Source organism: Charadrius vociferus, unplaced genomic scaffold (assembly GCF_000708025.1).
Source record: "Charadrius vociferus isolate BGI_N301 unplaced genomic scaffold, ASM70802v2 scaffold423, whole genome shotgun sequence".
NCBI classification, from domain to species: domain Eukaryota; kingdom Metazoa; phylum Chordata; class Aves; order Charadriiformes; family Charadriidae; genus Charadrius; species Charadrius vociferus.
Window position 1 is genome coordinate 1,418,859 of NW_009648149.1, and position 21,064 is coordinate 1,439,922.

General features: G+C 43.1%; 1 protein-coding gene across 1 annotated transcript in view; it reads right to left on the minus strand.

Annotated features, from left to right (window-relative positions):
* LRRC7 (leucine rich repeat containing 7) overlaps positions 1–21,064 on the minus strand; it is a 103,439-nt gene that overhangs the window by 21,591 nt on the left and 60,784 nt on the right. The window contains exons 12-18 of the mRNA XM_009883995.1: positions 19,831–19,900; positions 17,767–17,866; positions 16,903–17,027; positions 11,702–11,902; positions 3,287–3,398; positions 2,881–3,061; positions 235–1,912 (exon numbers count right to left, since the gene is read on the minus strand). Of these exons, the coding sequence (XP_009882297.1) occupies positions 235–1,912; positions 2,881–3,061; positions 3,287–3,398; positions 11,702–11,902; positions 16,903–17,027; positions 17,767–17,866; positions 19,831–19,900 (2,467 nt within the window). The remainder of the gene's footprint in view (positions 1–234; positions 1,913–2,880; positions 3,062–3,286; positions 3,399–11,701; positions 11,903–16,902; positions 17,028–17,766; positions 17,867–19,830; positions 19,901–21,064) is intronic.

Consider the following 21,064-nt stretch of genomic DNA (forward strand, 5'->3'; position numbering starts at 1 on the left):
CAGTAACGTGCACCGTTACCCGTGCAGAGCCTCTTTGTCCCTCGTTCACCCGGGAACCCCTCACTCCAGCTGCTTTGGAGCACCCCCAGACCCCTTTGCGGGGTCGGTTCCTCTGACACCAATGCAGGAATTTCATTATTGGGAATTCTGGTGGTTACCACTGTACGTGCAAATAGTTTGAAATACCGAAACACACAACTAAAGGCATTAATTGCAGAGAAATGCCAAACATACCCTGTCTAACCTTCTAGCTTCTATATGTCTAAGTAGCTGTTGTCTCCAGTCAGCGGGCATTTTAGCACAGCTCTCATTTCCCTTCACAGGGGTAGGCCTTGTCTTTATATCACTGTTATCGGAAGGCTTGTCGCCATAGTTACCCAAGTTATAGTCTGACGGAATCTTTTCCAGCAGAGCTGCCATTGTAGGCCTCGCTGACACCGGCCTGGTTTGGGATGTGCCGTAACTCTCTGTACTGTAGCTTCTTGCCGACAAGGGCCTCCTTTGCGTAAGGTTTTTGACTGGAAAGCTGCCAGTCTGGGCTTTCACTTCTTGGTAGGAAGGATGCTCGTCTTCGTACCTGCCGTTCCTCTTGAGGAACTGAGACTCAGAGACCGAGATGCTGCTCTGGCGCTCCACAGCTCCTCGGTAGGGAGGCCTGCCATACCTATCGCTGGGGGGCAGCTCATGGGGCTCGCTGACCCTCCTGAACATGGACATCTCGGTGGAGCTGGCCAACGAATCCGCTCTCCTCAAGAAGCCCGGCCGAGCCCCCTGGCTGGCAAAGGGGGCACTGACCGCCTCCTCGTTCACCGACGGCTGGGAGAAGGAGAACATGGGCTCCACGGGGGGGTAGCCGCGGTACGCCCTCGGGCTGACCAGTTCCTGGGGCAGATTTTTACTCTGCTGGGGAATGTACTCGGGGTTGAGCTGGAAAGGTGGCGGTAGCCTCTTCTCCGCTGTGACCTCCACTGCTCCCTGCGGGTTGAAGCTTTGGTCGAACTGGTAGACTTTCTTCGTGACGGACGGCTTCTGCTGCGGCTGCACCTTGACGCTGCCGTAGGTCAGCAGCTCGTCGTCCAGCATGGGGACCGACTGGCTGCGGGACATGCTCAGCATGCCGTGCTCCGGGCCCAGCAGCTTGTCCACCCTCTCGTGGGTTCCTACAGTATCGTTACCAGATGCATAGTTTTCTAAGGGTATATTATACACTTTGTATGTACCAATGTCTATCTCATCGATACTTTGCGACTTCTTAAATTTGTTAGTTTTTAAATCCCTCATCATCGGATTAAGCCGTTCCGTACTCTTGCTGATCGAAATAACGCTTTTGGAAGGGTCTGGGCGACAGTGGATATGGGAAAAGACGTTTGTGAGACTTCTGTTAGCATTTGAATCGTGATATTCCCATGCTATTCCCGGCGTGAAAGTGCTAGTCATTTCAGGAGACTCTTTGATATGGTCTTTCCGCTCAGGCAAAGGGCTGGTGGTGGGGGTGCTTTCCAGTTTGGAAGGAAAAGCTGTCCTGTCTTCAAAAGGACTAGGGGTTCTGGTCCAATTTTGCCAAGGATTGGGAGGAGGCACTTCAGATTCGTGTGTGTTTCTGAGCGTCGGCTGCTCCAGCTCCAGGGGAATGCCAACTATCCTGTCTTGTCTAATCAATGGCCTGCGTCCGTGCGCAGATGTGCTTCTGGATTTCGTGCTCAGGAGGGGGTTAGCACTAGGGTTCTCCACCGTGCTCTCCTCCGCGACGAACCCCGTGTTATCGTAGTGCGAGCTGTCGTTCCAGCTGTCGGCGAAGGTGTCGCTCAGCGGGCGCCGGTCGGTGCGCGGTGGCAGGTTCCCCACCGGAGCCGATTCCCGCTGGCTCAGCAATGGCTTTGTTTCAAGGGGCTGCGGAAATGACTGTGCCAGCCTGCAAAACCAAAACACAGCGAAACAAGATAAAATGCCCTCAATTACAGCACATAAGCAGTCACCAGAAAGACGCAATTGTAAGGCAATTTAATATTCTCCTATCTATATGCTGGCTTTGGGATCGTACTATGAGATGTGCACCTTGTGCCAGGGGTTTGGCATGAATGGCTGCAGCAGTTTTTTGCACTGGAGTACAGATTCTTCTTAGAGAAACTAAGAAGTAAGCCAAAAGGCCTGGGTGGCTCAATGCTGTAGTCGTATACATCCAGCTGAATGTATTTTCCTGCTTTAAAAATAATCTTCTATGTGTGCAAGGGGAGATTTTTTTACACTTACATTATTTTTTTCTTAAACAAAAATAGCAGATTCAGTTTGTGCGTGTTCTCACCACCAAGATTGTACGTGCCTCCAGCGAGCAGGCTCCAGCCTCTCTAATGGGGAAGAGCCTGTGGATGGAACTACGTTCGGTGAGTTAGGGCAGGAACAGACAGGGCAGGGTGTTCCTGGTATGGTACGAGAGCGTTTTCAGGTTGCTCGTGGCCAGTGCAAATTACAACTTTCAAAGAACTGCGTTGTTCTGGGAGGTCCAGGGCAGAGGGAGGCTCAGGACAGCAATAATATGAGAGAGACACGCTCTGCTTTCTATGCGAACTACAGCCAGCTGCAGCTCAGGACCACACAGCGCAGAATAATTGCAGCTCAATTACTAGGCGCTTTTAATGCACAGTTATAGCACATAGTTGAAAAACCAGCTGTGGAATTACTGACATTCATAGAGTACGAACGGGTGGCCAACTCCGCGCAGGCTGGGCTTTGAATAGCTACGTACACCCCTGCAAGACTCGGGTAAAAAAGTTGTATTTCTGAAATTGAATGCCGTAACAGATAGCATAGGATGGCTGTGAATGCATATGACAACGTAAGACAAAAGGCAACCAGAAGCTGTGTTAAGAAAGATGATCACACCTGTTTCCCCACAAAGAGTTATTCACCGCTTCTTTAGCCGTTGGCTGCAAGGACCCCATTTTAACATGCGCGTTGGAGGACCCTGAGGAAGCCTGGGAAGGGGAATAGTCTGAGTAAGTGCCTGAGGAAACGCTGTTATTCAGACAATGGATCTTATCTGCTTCAGACTCATCGGTCGATTCTGAAACAAAACACACAAATGTTTTCAGGAGGTGGTATTTGAAAACTAAACTCCAGAAAAATACATTTTCAAATTGAAGCTACGGATATGTACATACACATGCACAAATATGCATGTAATATGTTTTAAAATCAGAGTGAAGGGTAGAACGTCCCAAGTAGTGTGTCTGTTTGCGTACAGTACATATGCTGCTATAATCCAACAGGTTTTAAGTCAAGTTAGTACCTTTCTTCTCTTTACCCAGCAGAACCAGTTTGGGTGGGTACAACGGAGTCTCTGGCATGGACGGACGAAGCTCCCCTATCCTCATCTCACTGGCAGGATGTCCAAAGGCATCCTGAGGAAAATAATAACGTAGAGTAAACATAGGAAACAGAATCCACTTCAAACTGCAACGAACAAACATGTCACAGTCTTCTTCTCACAAATGTCACAACACACCAAAACCCCACCATATGGGCAGCGTCTAATCATGCTGATTTGTCAGCTGAAAAGTCTAATTAGTCCTACATAAATACTTGTAAAATTTATGGTGATGTGTTCATTCTGAAAATGTGGACAAAACAGATGGAACTTGCAAGATACATCAAGGCCATGTAAACATCTCTGATGAAGTAAAGGTCACAAAAATGCAAGCTGCCAGTAGAAATAAATACAAATTTAGAATGTAGAATTACTTCTTATTTCAGGAATAAGTATTCCCCATTCATTTATTTGTGGCACAAGTCCTTCCATAGATTCAACTGTCCTTACAGCTATATTTAATTAAAATGAATTTGTCTCTAAAGAGTTTTTTGCTAAATTGAAATGATTCAGATTTCATAAACTTCTCATTGACCTTCAAAGACTGCCCTGCACAACTGGTTTGCTGTTCTAGCCGGCAACAGGATATATATGGAAAATAACACGAGTTAACAAGTGGAAAGAAAGTGAGATGTTGTGTCAGGAAGAGATATTTGAAATTAGGACATTCAAATTAGGCTCATAGGATAGAGCCTAACTGACAGAAGCAGGGAATCGGTGGCATTTCTTATCCCTGGAAGAAAGCTCGGCAATGAGAAAGATGCTGACCTGAACACAGGTGTCCTGAGACAGCGTAGGGGATGACGCTTACTGGAGGAATGATACTGGTAACCCTGCCCTCAGGAGGGGACCTAAGGGAGCTGGAAGAACGAGCAATATGGGAAACCCACTTTGAGGGTGTTGGTGCACGGGCTCAGGGAAAGTAACGGAGAGGGAACGGACGGAGATGGGCACAGCAACAGCGGGAAGTCGCGCCAATGCCGACCAAGGTCCGTGTGGGCAGGAGCACGAGAAACATGCATCAGCTCGGAAGCGAGAGGATGAGCTGCGGTTTTGTAAAGAGGATGGAAGTTGGAGAAGGAGAGGATCTAGTAAAAAAGAGGAAGTTTTGGAGAGATATTAGGAGAAAATCAGTAATTAGTAGTATAAATGAAGAAGGAAATGGTTAGGAGAAATATATTTAGGGGGGAACTTACACTAATGGAGACACTATGAGGACCTCTGTACCCTGACATTTTGTTGTTAAAGGTACTCCAGTGATTTTTCAGAGCGAAGTCAATAAAGGAAAGTGATGTAATATTTAGCGAAACAATTTCAAATGGAGTACCAAAACCAAAACCACACTATTAAAATGTAAAAAGCTACAATATTTTTAAAATTTACTTGCTTTTACTCATAAGCAGCAAACTTTCAGAGGTTTACTCTCCATTAACTACTTTTTTGTAGTAACAGTGGAAACAGAGATTTGTAGAAGCATTTGCCATGTGATTTATCCTTGAAGAATGTAATTCTATTTACACAACAGATATTTTAATCCTTCTGCGTTTGGTGTTCTACTGGAGGTAGTACCATACCCAAACAGCAAAGAACAGGTATCTTCACAGCCCATTTAATTAACCCCCTCAGTGCTAATGTTTAAGCAAATATAGCTACATCCCGATTCTGACACGGTGTAATATATTCAAGACTTTAAACCACTTCAGCATGCAGAGATGCCTTGTTGTGTACAGTATTTCTTCCATTACAGTAGTGATGTACATACAACTTAAAGCGAACAACAGTGCAACCACATTTTTCCAGTGCAGCACAACCATTTTCCAGTGCAGTGTGACAAACTTACGCAAAACCATTTTTGGGGAAATAAAAAAGTGCACAGCATTCGCAGAGTGTGAAATGCTCCACCTTTGAAGCGTGGTGCGTGATAGTTTCTTGTACCTCTGAGCTTTGTGTATGCTCTTCCTTCTCCTTCCTCTCTGGGATTTCCAGAGTCGATTTATGAGCGTTGTCTGTATCAGACAGGTGACCCTTTTGCAATTCTGTATTTTCTCTATCTTGAACCTAGAATCCCAATATTGTGCCATGAAACTTCCAAAAGTTATAAAGCTTAAAATAAAACTACCTGCTGTGAAACAGGAAGAACCAGCAGTTCCATTTTTGACATAATGATGAACCGAGTTTTTTATTTCAGGTGCATGATTTTATGAAGTTTTCTATGTTACATTATGTTATATTCTTTTTTTTTTTTTTTAGCCCCTAATGCAGCTATTCCAACAAAAATCAATACACTTTTGAAAGAACTGGTTTGGCATTTGTGAATATGCCATGAAAGTGCAATATGTTGTAAAAAAAACCCCAAATCATATTCTATTTAATTCTACTCTGCTTAAGAGGACCTTTTTCCTTACAAGCCCAAGAACAAAAAGGTCACTAATCATAATAAAAAAAAAGTATTATTAATAAAACCAATTGCAAGAACAAAGGGAAGAGATAAATACAATTGTGCTGTGTCAGAACTTATTCCTTAGGACTAACCAGAGAAAGATATAGGTAGAGGACAGAAAAATATGTGGAGCTGTTTCCCAAGAGAAAATACATGGCAAAAGCCTTTAAAATAACTGGGAAAAAGAAATATCACCAATTATTCATGCTGGCAACACAAGAACATCAAATTATAGTCTAGAGAGATGGAATTTTTAAAATAACCTAACTCTTAGAGTCTGCTTGCAAAGACTATAAAGCCTCCGAAGAGCAGACTGGGGCTCTGGGCAGACAGCACGCACAAAGCAGAGGAATCGGGACCATTAACGATGGATCTATTGCAAAGGAATAATTAAATATAGGTAGAGGGTTGGCAACACTTCTAAACTGGAGAAGGCTACGTCAATGTGAAGAATGGCAAGCTGGCTATAAAGAAAGGGAGAAGTAAAGAAACAATGTTGCTCCATCCAGATTTCGCTAAAAGTTTAATGAAGGAATAAAGGAGATCCCAGAAGGCGTAGGAACAAGCAGATAGCTCTCATTATCCCCAGATACAGGCAAAACTAACTGAGGCACAGGCATCTTTCCTGAGAATCACAGTTCGAGGTGCGTTTTTATAACGATGCCTCGCTGAGCCACTCCCACGTTACAGTCTCTGCACAGAAAACGGCAGCGCTTCCACCACTCAGCCCTGAAAGTCAATAGTTTCAAAGTCCCACTAGATAGTCTTCTCCTGACAAAATCACAAAACGAATTCTATCTGAAGCTCACCATGTGAAAGGGAGACACAGTTCTGGATATTTTGCTGTCTAACCTAGCAATTACCAAAGGGATCTAAATAAAATTCAGTCACCATCCAAGAATGCACTGCGAGTCACCCCAAAACATGGGATTATCTCAGAATAAAGTGGAGTGGCGGATATTCCACCTCCTCTTAAATCTTTCCCACTCCTGTGGCTGCAGTGGCAGCTTCCCGAAAGGCTGGTTTCAGCAGCCCTTAGATCGGAAGGTTGTCCCAAACAGGATGTTAATACAACACGTAACCGGACCGGTGGAAGGAAGACTCCCGAATGCGGATATGGAGTCTGAGAAAGTGGAAGAATGAAGAAACCCCGACACACCTCCGACCTGCGGAGGGGACACAGCAGCCAGCACAGCCTCACGGCGCTGACGCAATGAGCTCTCACCTTTTCAGCTCCAGCCCACAATCTCAGACAAACGACAGAGCTTTAAAAGGAGACATGAACTTGCTGATTCAGTGACATAAATACACGAGGAACAGACCGGGCAGATGTAGTTTTTGGGACTCCAACATGGAAAGACATAGTAGATACTGGAAAAAAATTGTCATGTAGGGCGTAATGACTGTTTCTGCCGTGTGCCTCTTTGCCTTGCAGTCCCGCGGGCTGGCGAGCAGTTGGAGGAATGCGCGTGTTAACCTTGCCTATTCAGGTCATCAGAAACGCAGCCAAGGAGATGCATCTGAGGACTGACCAGAACCACCTATCACCAAAGAAATTAAAGTCAGAGATCCTCAGCCTGCAAAGATGTACTGTAGAATGAAAATTTCCATTTCCAGTAGTTTAATCTCAGTTTAAGCCTGTTAGCTGACAGTCAGGATTCTGGAAAGATAAACTGCAGATGCTTATCCGACCAGTTGTCAGTCATGTACTGCAGAGGATGGGAGACCTTCTAACATCGTCCTCAGTTATAAGCCACGGAGAGGCTCTTGTCCAACTCTGTACGTGGTCATCAGTGTGAGGACAGAAGTCTCAGTACTGCGTTGAGTTACGACACCCTGGTATGTGAGTTGCACTCTCTGTGCTCTCCCACCTCTGGAGGAAACAAGCTCCTGTTTTTCCCTGTCTAGATGGAAATGCGCCCAACTGCATACATCTCGCCGAGGCCGCTGCCGACAGAGAGTCTCAGGCCTTTTGCAAAAAAGCCACTTCACAGTCCATCAAACATAAGCCAGGCCTACCTGCTGTGTGTAGGTGAGCTTGTACAGTGCCATGTCCAGATGTGCAATACCGCACCTCCTGAGTCCTCATGCAGGTGGGGACAGACAGAGCAGTCGCCTCAGGGGGTCCAGTGATGCCTTGGACTGATTTTATGGAATGTAGGCTTTATCTCGGAGGCAGCCCTGAATAATGCCCCTCCAATCCAGACACCTAGATAAGGTCAGGCAGAAGTCAAAGGAACTCAAATTGAACTTTAAGACCTTGAAGAAAGGTCTCTTGTGAGTCAGGCCTCCAGATGAGTAAACCATTACCTCCTTTCTCCTTTGACTAGAAGGTACCAAGGCCATAACCTCAGTAAAGATCTCTTGTGCCATGGAGAATCCAAAACCTCTATAATGAAGATATTCCTGACTCCTGATAAAATATAGGTAATTCTGTTGCAAAGAGCTCGTCAAGGTATGGGCTTAAAGCAGACACAAACCAAAAATCTTTAGGACACACTCCTCTCCCAGTCCAGAGAGACCCCTATTGTGCATCTAATTAGTGGAAACAGCTCCCACAATAGACACATCGACTGAATCAATTGAAGCCAGACATCCTGGGGGAAATGAAAGCGTGCAAGTCTTCCTGGAAAGGCAAGGTGATCTTTTAAGACAGTCTCTGAAACTCCCACTAAAAAGAAACCAAAAAGAACACTCTTGTCCACCCCAAAAACCCCCACAACCCAAACCCACACAGTAATGAAGTCGGAAGTTAAAAGGAATGAGGTCTTATTTTGACTAAGATGAGACGAAGGTCCCAGAAGATGCAATACAGCTGGGGCGGTATTTTTCCAGCTGTAAGCACTAGCATCTGCATCAGATCGCTCAAGGAACAACTATCTCTCCTTTTTTCCCAGTATTAATAATAACCCTGCCAGGAATTAACACAAAGGACGGAATGCTGTAGGATGGACTAGAAAAGACTTTTTTTTAATCCAAAGTTGAGAGTTATATCCAGTATTTCCGGTTTATTTGTCGATCCATACATGTCAAGAATGTTAACTATAAAGATGTTAATTGCTGATGTGTGGTATTTCTCATCAGTCCTCATGGAAGGGCTACACAAAGCACTAAGTTATCCTGGACTTCTTTTTGTCGAAAATGCACATCTTTCAAAAATGACTTAGGACAATGAAGAGGTTTATGTTAATTGTTGCTTAATTAAGAAGTTGTTTGCTTATTACAACTGAAGGTGGAGGATGATACAGGGGATTTGAAATGTAGCTTGTTACTCATTTCAGATGCTCCCTTTAATTATTTAGAAACAGTTTTGTGAAGAGACATGTGTAAATTAATTGCAAGAAAACCCAAAAGAGATCAAAAAGGAAACCAGCTTATCTGGCCTCTGAGGATGAAAAAGCGAGCATTGCACCTGAAATTGAATTACCTTGTGATTAGAAACTGTCTTCAGTCTAAATCTATATCAGAACACACCTGCATTTTCAAACTGTATTTTAACGTGAGGCTTGAGATCATGTCTCCTAATTATCTGAAAAGCAAATGGAGCTTAATTATGTTTTATTTAATGTGTTACAACTGAAATCATGCTAACAGTATTCACAAAATCATTCAGACTTCTTCTACAGTTTCCCATACCTCCTTATCTTCATGCAGGAAGCCAAAGAGAGACAAATGTATACACCAACCTGCTCTCCCGCCATACAATCTTCCCAGTGTCATTATTTGTATGAATGACAAGAACACGTTTTTCTTTTCATTAGTTGATGAGACAGTTGTGTCACTAGTCTTGACTAAGTACTAGGGAAATTAAAATCTGAAAAAGTTCCACCATCTTCACTATTATGATAGAAGATGAAAAATACATCTTCACCGATATGATGGAAACAGTCATTCACTCACATCAGTTTCTTGTGGTAGAAAATTAACGAGGAAATTGCAATCACATTATTTAATTGCACTTCAGGAATTACCGCAGGGTCTTCAGCAATTCAACTATTTTTTTAGAATGCTTTTTGCGATACTCATGCAATTAGCAGTTCACGTACGTTCACAGAAAAACTAGGCATGATTATTTTTCTGCTGCAAAAGTGAAAGCATTTTTATCAAAGAACGAAATGTAAGAATGAAATTTGTCTTCATCTTTTTCCCTGTTAGAACCCAGCATGTGGTCACACAAGCATTTCGGAGTTAACTGTAGTACTCTGTGGCGTCGCCGCCATTTACTCTTTCCTTACACCTCCACAACGGAGGCTTCACTGGGCTCTGCTGCGGCTCAGTTAACTGGGAGGTTCACATTTGAGTTTAACAACTTAACATTTAGTTTAACAGCAACTAAACCAGCACAGCCACCCACTTCTGAAGCCTGCGTCACCAGACACAGCCACGAGACCAAACACCTGATGTCTTTGTCAGACAACACCGATTCAAATTCCAGATAGGTAACGTGTGTGTGTGGTCACAGTAGGGATAATTAAAACCCACAGAAAGCTATTCAGAATATTCAAGTTCAAAAGCTAGAGGATACAAAATAAATTGTATGTGTTCAGCAACAACAGCAGAACATGTCAATACTCATGCCACAAGACAGAAGTTGGTTCAAAGGCCAGATTTACACAGTAAGAAAGAATTTAATGAGTAAAACGGAGTGACGGTGGAAGTTAAGATTTCAGATTTGGATAAAAACATGAATGATTTAACTTAAATATTTTAATTTGAAGTACTAATCGAAACTGAGCCTAGATTTGAAGAAAGTCCTCTGAAGCCATCTTAAGAAAAAACTTTTGGTTTTAATTTTAGAAATAAATATGTTTAACTGTAAGTAAAACACACAGTACTGACAGAGCGGCTACAGTGACTGTGGAATATGTAAGAACAGCCAATCCGTGTTAAGGGTATGGAAAACCGAGGAAGAAAAATTCACACATACACGACTAGCCAGAGACAGGGATATTTCAAGGACAATGAACTTATCATAATGTTTAAATAACAAAGGAGTGAAAAGATAATGCGATAATTTTTTTTCCTCATTTATTTCTTTGAACATTAAGACCTCAGAAAGATTTTCAAGAACGTTGGTATTCTTGTAGACCTGTCCACGCTTATAAGCTATCGGTACATCCTGCCAGGGTAAGAGATTTCCCTTATTTATAAATTTTGCCTGCACAAAGCAAGTCGTTAGCGGGAACGTTAATGAGGAGATGCTCTCTGAGATCAGGCTTCAGCTCTTTGTATCAGCTTTGCAAAAGATGGCAGTATTTCGGAATTTACCTTCCAGTGACTGTATTCATGTTAGAATAGAAGAGTTTGTCACCATGCCCACTGAGCCGCTGCTGGCAAACACAGTCAGGGCTACTTTCTGCAACTCACTGTCAGCCGCCACTCAGGGGGCGCCTGAGCTGAGGTTCCCTGCAGTCGAGGAAACACTCCTGCTAGCTTCATTACCTGTTGACAAGGTTAATTGTCTATCTATCTACTACATTAATGTGAATAGAAGAAGCAGAAGCCAGCAGCAGAGTAGAGTCAGACAGAACAAACTGATTTGTCATTAAGACATTTGGCGCAGAAATACACTTACTTAAGTCTGAGATGTAAATCGTGATCAGGTCCGTTCTCCTGCTAATACGCAGGTCTCTCATATCATTAAAATTTAGGAGAGTGCTTGTATATATCAATACCAAAATTCAGATCGAGGCAGATTTGAAACCAAAAATTCAGTCTGATAAACTCAGTAGTATTGGGAAAAACAGCAACTCAATATAAAACTGAATTAACTTTACGGAATGAAACTAGAAACTATTAGGTAAGAAGTTCACAGCAGATGCAGAATATCATTTGATGGAGTTATGTTAAAACCCCATCTCGAACTCTTGAGAGGAACAACGATCCTTTTACATTACCTCCACTGAAATCTCCTTTGGTGCCATGGGCCACTTGTGCTCATACTTTTCTTTCACAGTTTGTTCACTGTTCGCGGTTGGTGTTGAGTTCTCAGGCCGTACTCCATGGCTTGTTTTGCCCACCAGATTTTGAACTGATTTTACCATATTCTTTAAATCCTCCGGGTATGGAGTGGGATAACGTTTTAGATTTATTTCAACCTGAACATTCATAAAAAGAATTAAAGCACAAATACAAAATGAAAACAGCATGCAAACTAAAACCATGGTTACAGTACTGTGGCTAAGTGCAAAATCCTCAAATTTTTAATTAATCTATTTGAGGTAAAGTGTTACAGATAGCTATCTTCATGGATTTCTGGACTGAAATTTGCTCTCAGTTACACCATGTCAACCTACAATGGAACTTCAGTGACATAAAATAATGGATGGGAATGGTTCCCTGTAAGCCTGTCTTCTACCCTGTGAGAATATTGTATTTTAATTCCACACTTAGCTTGAGAGTACTGACATATTAAATCACACTTTCTCAAAACAATACTGGTGTAAATGCAGAATTAATTTAGCCATGTTCAGTGTACTGAATTAATCTGAATTATCTATGGCAGCTGAGAACAGAATCTGATCTACTGGGAGCTATTTGCTCTTTGAGATGTATAACGTACGTACATGCACTCAAGTGTATCTTACTCTCACTCTCATACAGAAAATAAAGGAAAACAGACACAAACCACTACAAAAAAGTCACCCTAAGTCACACTGAGTAGTACTTTAACAGACTGACAGACCTAAAGATTTTCTAGAAACGGCCACGTTTTAAGTTTATAATTTTTACCACTCAGAAGTAGAGAATTATCGTATTTCCCAAGTGCAAAGCAATTGTAGTTTGAAGACAATTCTACAAAACCTCAGGGTAGAGTGAAAGGGGAAGAGTGGCTGAGAAGGCTCACGGGTGACATCACCCCCCACTATCTGGCAAGACATTACCCTACCAATAAATTGCTCTGAGGAGATGGTGCAGCAAACGACCACATCAGGAACGATCCAAGGGGGAGAGACGACATACATGATGCTGCCCTCTCCTTAGACCTCCCCCACTGTGTCATGGACATATTTTATCTGCTGAACATCACCCCACACCATGAGAAGAGCTGCTGAGGAGACCGAGGCGTGCATCCAAACAGAGCACGACCTCGGCAAGGCTGCTCGGGCTGTGCAGAGAGAGCGGGCAGCTTGTAGGACCGTCCCTTGAGCCCGGCCTGCGGCAGATGCTCCCCTCTCAGCATGAGTCCTCTCCTCCCTGGAGCACCTCCTGCCCTCCCCACCCCATCCTGCCCCTGCAAACCCGCCATGTCTCCACCACCTTTGTCCAACCTCTGAAAGATGGTTGTGGCTTAAGCACCACACTCGGGATTCAGGAGGGGAATCAGAAAGCAGCCCCTGCCTGCGGCACGGAGTGCCCCACCAGCCCCCAAAACGCAGTCAGCCAAAATGCAGAAGGTCGTGGCTGAGCCCACTGCTCTCTTTGGGCCTGAATTTGGGGTGGAAACGCAATAAAATCCTTCAGTGGAGTAAAATTACAGCTGCCAGTGCAAGCTGTGCCCGCCAGGATAACTGCTCCTGATCACGCGGCTCTGAAACTTGAAATTGCTCCACATTTCCGATGCGATAAGTATTTGGGAGCATTTACCACAAAGAAGCTTTTACCTCATCGTGTATGGGAGGTAAGCAAAGGGAACATGCTTTTAATAGCTCACTATTATAGCTGTCGGATTTTAAATCCCTAACGAGTAGGAAAAATGTAATTTTGGATTCAAATGAGTATGTTTTGTTAATGGGAATATTTCAGAAGCAAAGGCATGATCGATTTGGAAAATAAAACTATACAAAGTACTCGCATACAGTTCTGAACCACAGTAGAATAAACATTACGGATAATAGATTCTGACATGACTTTAACATAAAACGTTAAAATGTATGACTATGATGTCATAATAAAGAATTTCAACAGAAAAAATAAAGTCTGTAAAGCATTACTAAAGCTCTGGTTGATTTACGGTTGAAAGAAATCGTATTTAGACGAGGCCTAATTAGGCAATTGCTTTTTCACAAAATTCAGACCATGATTTAAGTGTAAGGTCTACAGCCAAACACAGCTATAAGTCGTCATAGAGCAAATCCTCAACAAGTACCAGTCAAGGAAAAAATAACTGAAAGACCTCCGTGAGATAGTCAAGTCATAGACAGGGATTTCAGCAAGAGTTTCATACCACTGAGTATTAATATTAAGCAGTAAAAATACTGGCAGCCATGGTAGGTGATATCCACTGGAACGCAGATATTTTCATCACTGCTTTAGACTTATCATTACAGAGGCAACCTGTACTCCCTGTCGAGACAATTCTTGGATGTTTAATGCTACATCAAAAGCACTGAAAAGCACTGACACTGAAAAGACAATTTTCAAAGTTCAAAATTCTTGACGGAAGAACTTGTTGAACAATTTCAATTATTATTTTAACATATAGTTGGCTATAGAACATATAGTTTTAACTATGAAAGATAAAAAGCGAAAACTATGTATGGTTTTGTAAAACGCTACGAATGTTTGTGGTTACTGCCTACTGACACTTTAGGTTAACCTTCAAATTCATCCCATAAAGGTCGGGTGAAACTCTGAAAACGTACATGTTAAAACCTCCCTAAGAGCTACAGCAACGCATCGCTGGAGGGACACACGCTAAGTTCTCACAAGGTTCCAGCAATGAGCTTTTAGTTCACGCGCGTGCATCTAAACACAGGCTGGTGAGCAGTTCGGCCAAAGAACCCTTTCCCGCCCTTCTGCGGTCATTCATATCCAGAGATGAATTGGCATTACTGGGAAAGAGCACGGACGTACCAGAAGGATGCAAATAAGCATTTCTATCATCTTATTAATTGAATTCGAGCTCATTCTTTCACAGTTTGGGCAAAAAGGCTGTTTTCCATGATACCGCAAAAAACCCCACACACCTTCAGTGGGAAATCTTTTCCTTTCACAGCCTGGCCAGATTTCCTGGGTTTGAACAGTATTACTGCTCTACTTTCAGTTTTTACAAACTACAGGTATTTAGGGGTACCTGGTGTACACACAGTGAGATATGGGAGAGGAGAGATGGTCTCTTCCAAGTACACAGACAGGAGGAAATATCTGATCAGCTCCTAGCTCCCTCCTTAGCTTTTCATTTAATAATTCTTCTCTCTATAAGCAATAACTACAGCATCAGCTGCAAAATTTAGTGTTTTGGTCTGATGAGAAGATGTTAGGATCGTTATGGAGGAGAGGAACATTGGACTATAGATGGGAATACGGGAATGTGGTGCAGAAACAGACTCACGTGCTACAACACTGGTTTATACCCACTGCCTATGGATGAGAGGGGGAACAGGTAAGTAAGAACTCCAGGAAATATATTTTAGTGTTGGACTCTTCCCCAACTTGGGAGCAGTGATACAAAGGATGAAGACTGTCTTGACCTCTGGATGGCCAAGCCAAGCCGTTAGGGACTTGTGCAGCCCTTTGGGATGTGGATGCCCCACACGGCACAGACCTCTCCTTCGGCCGGCAGCACCACCGGCAGCACCACTGCCCTCCTCGTGCTCTGCCGCAGCTGGGCTGGCACTGCAGCTGCAACCAGAGCATCCACCGCATCCCCAACAGCTCTGCTACGGAGCGCCGGGGACGCAGAGGTCTGCTCACCGCACGGGCACAGGCCAGCTGGGGCTGGTAGGTGCTGTTTCTACGGAACCTGAAAATGGGGTCCTGTGTCCTGGCTGTGTTTGCCTCCCCGTTTTCCATACAGCAGACGGCAGCGTTTGAACTCGAGTACAGGAACGGCATTCAGTGGATGAAGGGTTTGTTTTTTCTACAAGAACAGTTTACTCAAAGGAAACATTTATTTCAGGCATTCGTAGTCTTCTGAAATGCATCAAAACCAGAATGGCTAGCTAAGTGATATAATCCAAATATGACATTCCAATATTTAAAATAATGCTTACAAGTAACAGAATATAATGAAATTCTTCTATGATCTTCCAAAATGCTATCTATTTCCCTGTTAATATTTCAATTGTTTTGCAAATTTGGACAGCCATATTACCCCCACTTAAATTGATGATAAGAAGTGATGGAACAATATAAAACTCTCACAGATGCTCTGTTCTACATATATGACTCATAAACCCACAATTCATCTGGGGTAAAATTTCAGTTTAATCTATTTATTGTGAGGCAAAGGTTGCTTTTTGACTTCATTTTACCTAAGCGGGAGAGTCCATTATCTCTCTTTACACGAGTTAGATAAAAATTCCTCATTGGGAAAAAAACGAAAAAGAAAAATCCAAAATTTCCACGAGGATCTAAATGGAATGTTAAACATCTCTTAATAACGGTATTGTTAATTTTAAAATGAAAATATGATTTAAGTCTCCTCATGTGATTTTTGTCTCTGGCAACACATTCTATGTCGGATCTCCTACCGCAGTTAAAAATTTGCAGTGTTTAAGTGTTTGATCCTGGGTAATTGCTTTACATTACTTAAGAAATAGAAAACTTCATGTCATGTAAACGTAGATGATCCTGACAATATTGCTCTAACGATGTAACTGATTAAGGGCTCAACTGAAAACTTTGGAATCATATTATTTCAGATAAATGGAAGAGACCATTCATGTTTTGATCTTCATTTTTGGTAGGTTACAAAACTGGTGAGAGATGCCCTCTCCGCTGCAGGCTCCTGTGTAACCCCAGGAAGCTGCAAAGCTCTCGGGGACTCCCACTTTGAGAGGAATATGCCATTCCCTATGTGATCTAAATATTTCGAAAGAACGAGGTGGCTGGACATTAATTCTAAGTCTCCCAACATTTTGTCTTAATTTTGCCTTCGTGCCAAATCACATTAGGCACCTGACAGGAGGGTTCTGGGCCCAGACCGACTTCCGAAATCAAAGTTTTGCTGTCTAGACGACGACAGCAAAAGCAGCAATCGGTAATGTGTACTTCAGGGAGAACAGCTACGCTATTCTTCCTCAGCTGCTGTGCTTGGAACGTGGTGATGAGTACTTTCTGGGTATTTAGAACACAAGAATAGTTCAACTCAGGATCTGTAAGTTGGACCCTGCCCATAATATGTGAATACCACAATGAATCAAACACAACTTACCTTAACTTTCCCTGCGTTTTCCTCCTCTTCCTTTTTTTCTTCAAATTCAAAGGCAACAGTCATACGTTGCTGTCTCTGCTCCTCCCATAAAGTAGGGTTAAAACTATCACTGTCTGACTGGAAATCTACAGTTCAATCGCAAACAGCAATGCACAGGAACAAGTAATTAGTGCACCCAGCAGAAGACTGGAAATGATCTAAAAAGATGTGTTCTTAGTTGATTCGGTAATCTCGGGTTATCGTTTTGAAACGGTTAGGGGGTGGCAATGAGAGTACTAACTGACAAATCATTACGAACAGAATTTAATATTAAAATTGAAGTAAGGGTGAGGGGCAGCAATGGGGTTTGGGGCCAGACCTGGAGCTGAGGGGGAGTACGCAAACCCTCTAACTTCACGTAGCTACGTGAGGGGCCAAACCCTCCATTCTGCCATGCTCAGGGCTCGGAACCCCACGTGTCTGGGAGTTGCCCGCCCCCCCCAGCTCTCTCGGCTGGCCCGGTGTCCCTGTCCCGGGGACACACGCTCCCTGTCCCCACGGCAGCAAGGCAGAGCCCAGAAGTCCCCCCCCCACGCACGCTCAGTCCCCAGGTTCAAATCGCTTACACAAAGCCACTCTTCTGAAAATTTAAAAAAGCGTTTAAGAAAATGTAAATCTGATGGCCTGAGAATAACGGGTTTGCAAACAGGATTCCTTTGCGTGTGACGAAACACGGACTGCCACGTGTGCCACCGGCGTTACGTGTCAGACGAGACACACGCGGAGCCACGGCTGAGACCCCGTCCTCTCCCTCCCTCTGCTTTTTCTCCGCTATCCGAACGAGCACCGTTCCTGCCTTTGCAGGACCCGCTGGTGGCGTTTTACCTTCATCGCCGCGGGGTTGCTGGGGAAACATGTAGTTAGTCAGTACTCTCTGCTTTGTTTCTGGGTGAGCCTCAGTCTGCAGCGGAATGAGAGCCTTGGACTGCACAGGAGAGGCAAAACGAAGAACGGTTAACTCGGAGCACATGTGCTGACTGAAACGGGGTTTTAGCTTTTAATAAATAGAAACCACAAGATTAACTAAAGTTCTGTATGAAAATAAACTTCTCTATGGGCTAAACCACGTACTAATCTGGTGGCAATGCTTCCTCTCCCATTCCTCGCTCCTGTAATTCCTACCAGGATCAACAGTGTCAGAAATACCGACGGCACGTTGAGAGTCACACCAGCGAGGAAGCCGAAGGAGGAGTGGAACAGGGCTGCAACTGCCCAGCTGCAACGCCCACATTACGGCTGTGACCTGTTTATGCTCGGGCTAATGACGAGTAAATTCCCGATAGTTATTAGTCCACCTGAGGGAAAACCTGGTGCAAGAGGCTGGAGGCTTTACAGGGAGGCGCTCTCAGTATGCAGATGTTACTGTGGTATCTTACGTCAACTGAATATTTTTTATTATCGCTTTGCTCTAACGTAGCATCTAGGAGTGATTGTCACAGTGCATAAACCAGAAATTTATTTATGCTATACCACAGAAAAGTCAAAATGCTGAAGAAACATTGTATATTTAAAAGGAAGTGTATGTTCTGTGGCTGGGCTGAGGACTCATGCAGTGTTATTTTTTTTTAATGGAAATTAGAGTGAAAAAACCAAGAATCCTAATTTAACACCTCCTAATTTACTCATCATTTTCTATTATCCCTCCCTTCAGCTTTAAAAGCAAAAGGTGCATTTAAAGAGCAGTGCGATAAGCGTGTACCGATGTCCGTCTACTGACTGCACCGCACTGGGCTCTGCCGTGATTCGAGGGCAGCGCTGGATGGAAGGCACCGGCCGGGCGTCAGCGGGAATTTCAGTTAACGCCCGGAGAAAGGAGGGAGCCGTGTGTGTCGGCTCGCGGCGGTCCTGCAGCCAGCGGTGCCCGGCACAGGCGTGCGCACGCGTTCTCCTGCCAAGGGGCAGCAGCCGGACCTGAGGCCCGCTGGATTTCGCAGAGATGGGTAAAAGGATGGATTCACTTCCAGTAGCACGATAATTGGTCCCTGAAGAATTATCCTCATCAGCTTCCACTCAAGAGGTGTAATATCCGACCACGGGCATTATTGCCAAGTGAGACAGACGGAATTCTGAGAGTTTATTGAGATTATTAAAAACTGTTAGGTATGTCATGCATTCCTAACATTGTACAAATTGAGTTTTTCTCCATTTAGAGTTAAATAATGGAAGTGCAAAACTATTCTATCCACCAATCCTGGAAAGGATTGACACTTACTTCAGTGCTCAGATGCTGGTTGAAATATTACATTTCTCAGTGTTTATGTGACATAATTGGTTTTAAAATAGAATCCTAAAGAATATATAATAGCGAAACTAAACCCCTCGGAACACAGAAAGGCATACTTAAATTTAAAAGAACTTAAACAAGAGTTTTCCCCAAAACAAGACTGAGAGCTCTCGTGCATCTTTTATATTTAAAGTTTAAACTTTTATATATTAAAATGTAAACTCCCGCTGACTTTAATGGAGTTTAAAATACGCAGGAATGGAAGCATGGCCAGGAAAAGGGAAAAGGAAGATGACATGAACAGAGGCAGAGATGGAGTAAAGGATGGGACAAACTAATAACAAGTTTGACAATGAAGTCTTACCTCTTGTATTTGTATTTAAAAAATATTCTCTTGATACTTTTGGCCTTTATTTCCTACTTTTGTAAGGACATAGAAGCTTAGCTAGATGCAAGTAATAAATCCTGCAAAGGTGATCTTCCCAAGTTAATTAACAACAGCCAGAAGAATCTATACCTCGGTACCAAAGTATAAAGCTGGACTGGGAGCAAAGACTTCCAAAATTCTATTACAATCATGTTTTAAATTATAGGTTTCATTTACAGCCCTTGCCAAGACCCCTCAGTACTTTACGAAAGAAAACACGAATATCGGAAGTCCTTACCTGGTTGTCAGAAAGCCACAAAGCTGCAAGTTCTTTAAGTTTGGTAAAAGTGAATGGTAAATTCTTCAGTCTGCAAATAACAATATTGGAACAACATGAATCCTTCATTTTCACAACCGTTTCTTTTAAAGATTTCTATGTAGCATGTTTATTTTGATCATACTGAAATTTCTATAATTTCACATCTTTATTTTCTCTCACTTTTTACTAAAATATAGTATTTTATTAAGGGCATACCACATTAAGAGTGGCATTTGGAATCTAAACCTGGCATCATGCCCTAAAGGTACTAAGGAGATATCAATATTTTTGCCTTGGCTAGAATGTAACCAAAGTTACGGTTGATAACAGAAAGCAGAAAAAAATCTTGGTCCTGGGGAGACTTATAGGAAAGACCTGACAGTTTGTGGTGTAGCTAACAGAAACCCCTTTATTGGGCATTTACGTTTTGGAACTGAAATACTCTAAGATTATTGAAAATTCATTTTTGCAGAACTGCTAGGAAAAAGATTAAAAGAATATCAATATTCACAGTGAACCTAAATGGCAAAACTAAATGAAACAGTAAAAAAACCCAGCATTTTAATTACACAAGTAAATACATTTCCTAAAAGTGATCTGAACGTGGGACTGGGGAAATGATGACTAGATACTTGTGGAAACTTAATTTACGTTTTTCCTGCTAACTAATTCTGAACATATTCTTTTGACTTTTCCCTCTGTACCAACAGCAGAGGGCTGTGCTGCCCACATACCGGCACTCTCCCCTCTTTGGCTTCCAGGTTAAGGACCTGGAGGACCGTAGGAAGAAAGGGACCGACCAAAGGACTCTCTACGAAGACAAACGCTAAATGGGATTTAACACAAACAAAAGAGGAAAAGCCCTTTTCTGAGAGAGTCAGCCAATCCCACGCTGCAGATGTGTTCACTCACACCTCAGATAAATCCACCCGCCGGTACCCCCCTGCACAGCTTCAGGAGAACCCTTCGCCCCTCTGCCAGTAAATAACCAACAATACTTCTACAGTCTTCATATTAAAAATCTTTCTGTCTTTCTGAGAGAGAAGCATCTCACAAGCTTTTGTACCATTGCCTCTATGCAGCGCTTTGGAAGCGTATCCATTAGGGAATTACTTTAGATGTATTTTTGCCACCAGGTGATTACCATTAAAAATCGTGTTATTTCGGAAAGCAGTGTGTACTTACTGCAAGTAACGCCCTTTAAAGATTGCGA